Here is a 3399-nt window from a genome sequence, read left to right as displayed (position 1 = left end):
TGCTTTGGACGGAACTATAGATAATGACACTAATGACTTTATCTAAACGCCCTAAATCATAATTGTTTTCTGTTTCATATTTATAGTTAAGTCAAAATCCTTATTAATGTTCTAGTAAATGAAACACTCCAACGTATTTCATTACTTTTAGTATTTTTCTTCTAGGTAGCGTTGCCATTACATACATAATTATTTTATTAATATTCTGCTACTTTAATCACACAGCACGTCAACTCTGCAATAAAGTATTATTTGTTTCAACTGTAAATAATTGCCAGTTGAAGAAAATAACAGACCAAGACTTACAGGCGCAGTGCACTTTAATATTGAATAACACTTAGTTTTGCCTTGCAAGCAGTTGTTGTAACACATTTTTCTAAACGCACAGCAATGGATATTCGATTTGACAATATATTCAAATTATCTTCTACGGCTTTGTATTTGAACTTAGGCCATCCTTCATTAACAAGGAATCTACAATGGGCGATAAAAATATTTATATTATATGCCTTCTACACACCAAGTTTTATATCTTTGATATACAGTAGCATCTTCTTCGATACCTTCACTAAAATTTGCACGAACCTCAGTATAGCAATAATTTACTGTGTAAACATGTTCAACTATGGCCTTTTAATTATTTACAAGAAACGTTTCATCGATATTATCGAAATAGTGGAAGAAGACTTGCGTGATTCGAGAGAACTTATTGATGAAGATGAAAAGGCGGTTAAAGAATTTACTGCTAAAGGGATACAGGCTTCAAAGTTTTGGACTGCCTGCTGTGTTCTCTGTGGTGTTACGTTCTTTTGCAAAGGCTTCGTCGGTACCTCTTATTCTGCCCTTACGAGGAATTTTAAACCGGTCGCTATACATGAACTAACGTATCCTACTTGTATAGAAGAAAGGAAAAATGGTTTTCTCGTGTACATTGTTATTTTTGGTTTGCATACTTTTTACATCGTGTTCACGGTTCTCATGTATGCTGGGTTTAATACACTTGGTCCAATATTCATAATGCATGCATGTGGACAAATACAAGTAGCCATTCAGCAACTTGACAGACTTTTTTTAGATAATGACATTGATGACGATGATATCCTAAAGGAACTGAAAAATATAACACGTCGGCTTCAGCATATTTACAGGTAATTTTGAAAAAAAGATTATTTTAGAATTTAGAATATTAAAAATATTTAGTTACTTACACTTTTATCGTTTTTTCTTAGTTTTGTAGATAAAATACAGCATACTCATCGACTCCTATATGAAATGAGTCTCAAAACAAGTGTCATTTGTGTTGCGATTTCCTCGTTTGCTATTATCGAGGTAAGGCTTAAATATTTATCTTATAACATTATCATTACTTGTGTTGACATTTGTTTAGTTTCATTTAAGTTCTGATGAACGACAGTAAAATTATGTGACCACGTTTTGTTTGTTTGTCCTTCTTTAATGTAAGATATTATTAATCATATCTTATCGTTCCCTTTGTGTTAATTAATTTATATCAGTAACGTCAGCGTCTGGCCAGTCACCTTCAGAGCTTATGAAAAAAGTTTAGTGACGAATATGATTTATGCGCAGTAGCACCACCGATCGTAATTCGCTTTTGCTCACTTAATTATTTCTTCGTTTACAGTCTTACAACGAAGGCAGTCTAAACGTTCACTTAATTTGCTTCTCCTTTGCTGCTCTTATGCAAAGCGCAATTCCGTGCTATTATTGCGAAGTTCTCTTGGGCAAAGTAAGTTTTTATGTAACATTCTACCGTAGCTAGCCAAATAACATTCAGTTGTATGTATAAATCTTGTAATATTAATTTCTGAAATAAATATATTTTGATTTTTTGTATATAGAGTTAGACCAAGAAAAGTGCTATTCTAAACGTCAACTTTTATGAAATTATGAAGTATAAATAACACTCACACTGCGTGTGCTGACAAAACCTCTGCAGATTTTTCTAGGTCTAACTCTAAATTAAATCAGCCTCGAGATGAATCATTACGATTGTCAGCTACATAGACTATTTAACCAACCGGAGAAGATACGCGCACTAAATTATATCCGAAAAGTCTGCTATTTTCGGCGTGGGTGGATGAGGCGACGCACACAATTAGTGTTAACACTAATGCATTTTTCCAATGACGTCACTACACTCGCACACGAAAAAATGGGCTTACTTAATGCATGAAAAATATCTTCTACTTTTTGTTCGATAAACACGTTTAACAACACTGTTATTAGTTGACTCCCCAAATCTCCACCCCGCTCCGCCTCCGTGGACAGGCAGCTTAAAGGGGAATCATATCTTCTAACTAACCAATCTTTTATATCAGGGCGAGGAGCTCCGAGGCGCCATATACGAGTGCGGCTGGGAGAGGTTTTGGGTTCCGAGGAGTCGCTCCATAATTCTGGTGTTGCTGGCCAGGACCGTGCGCCCTCTAGGAATCTATTCCGTATTTTCTACAGTCTCTTTGAAGGCGTTTGGCGACGTAAGTTGAAATATTAAAAAAGTAGCATGTCTTAACCGGGGGCGTATTACATTAGATCTATATAACCCATTAGATTTTTCGCGGCATTAGATAGAATCGCGGTGGTAAACAAGTAAATGGTTCGCCTGAACGTAAGCTGTCACTGTAGCTTCTAGATGGCTGCAACTCCTAAGGTGTTACATGCCCGTTGCCGACCGTTTAAAAACCTGTAGGGTCAAGGCGGAAACTGGCTCAGCTCGACCAGTGGCTCAGTCGCCAAATATCACCTGTCTCGTTTTGAAATTAGGTTGAGTGAACCACTGTACCCGGCCTGTAGACCCTCGGGGAAACCTGGGTTCTACAAAAATCGTTTTTTTTTGTTTCAGGTAGTAAATCAGGTGTACAAAATTTTTAATGTTATGAACGCCGCTTTTAACTGAATGGCTTGGGATAACCAATAAGTTTCTGTTTTTATATAAATTTACATTTTTGATGAATAAATATATTCATATATTTATTCATATAAAAATACTGTGTAGCAATAATCCATTTATTGTCGAAGATCGGGAAGTAAGGGATTACAAGGCAGATACAAGGCAAGCCAATTCAAACGTGAATTCATTAAAACGATATTTGAATCATCATCATCATCTCAGCCATAAGACGTCCACTGCTGAACATAGGCCTCCCCCTTGGACCTCCATACGTGCCGGATGGGGGGTGAATGCCATAATCGCCACGCTTGGCAGGAGGGTTGGCGATCGCAGTCGAGTACACCGAATTTGAGGGACGCCGCTGCCCGTCCACCGGTGGTTTTGGACGTAATTTAAGGATATACCCGGGTCCATTTGAATCATCATTTGAATCATATTGGAAATATATCAGTTAGCTGTCATTCGCGTGTTCATTTCGCTATCAGTTTTAA

General features: G+C 37.0%; 1 protein-coding gene across 1 annotated transcript; it reads left to right on the top strand.

The window, feature by feature from the left end:
• Positions 1 to 326: 326 nt before the first annotated feature.
• LOC134669255 (uncharacterized) lies at positions 327 to 2914 on the top strand. The gene is made up of 5 exons (XM_063526765.1): positions 327 to 1148; positions 1230 to 1329; positions 1643 to 1747; positions 2340 to 2499; positions 2865 to 2914. Exons 1-5 carry the CDS (start codon positions 391 to 393, stop codon positions 2912 to 2914), a joined length of 1173 nt encoding a protein of 390 aa, XP_063382835.1. The 5' UTR covers positions 327 to 390.
• Positions 2915 to 3399: the final 485 nt, after the last annotated feature.

Source organism: Cydia fagiglandana, chromosome 12 (assembly GCF_963556715.1).
Source record: "Cydia fagiglandana chromosome 12, ilCydFagi1.1, whole genome shotgun sequence".
Classification (NCBI taxonomy): Eukaryota; Metazoa; Arthropoda; class Insecta; order Lepidoptera; family Tortricidae; genus Cydia; species Cydia fagiglandana.
This window is presented reverse-complemented; position numbering and strand designations above follow the sequence as displayed.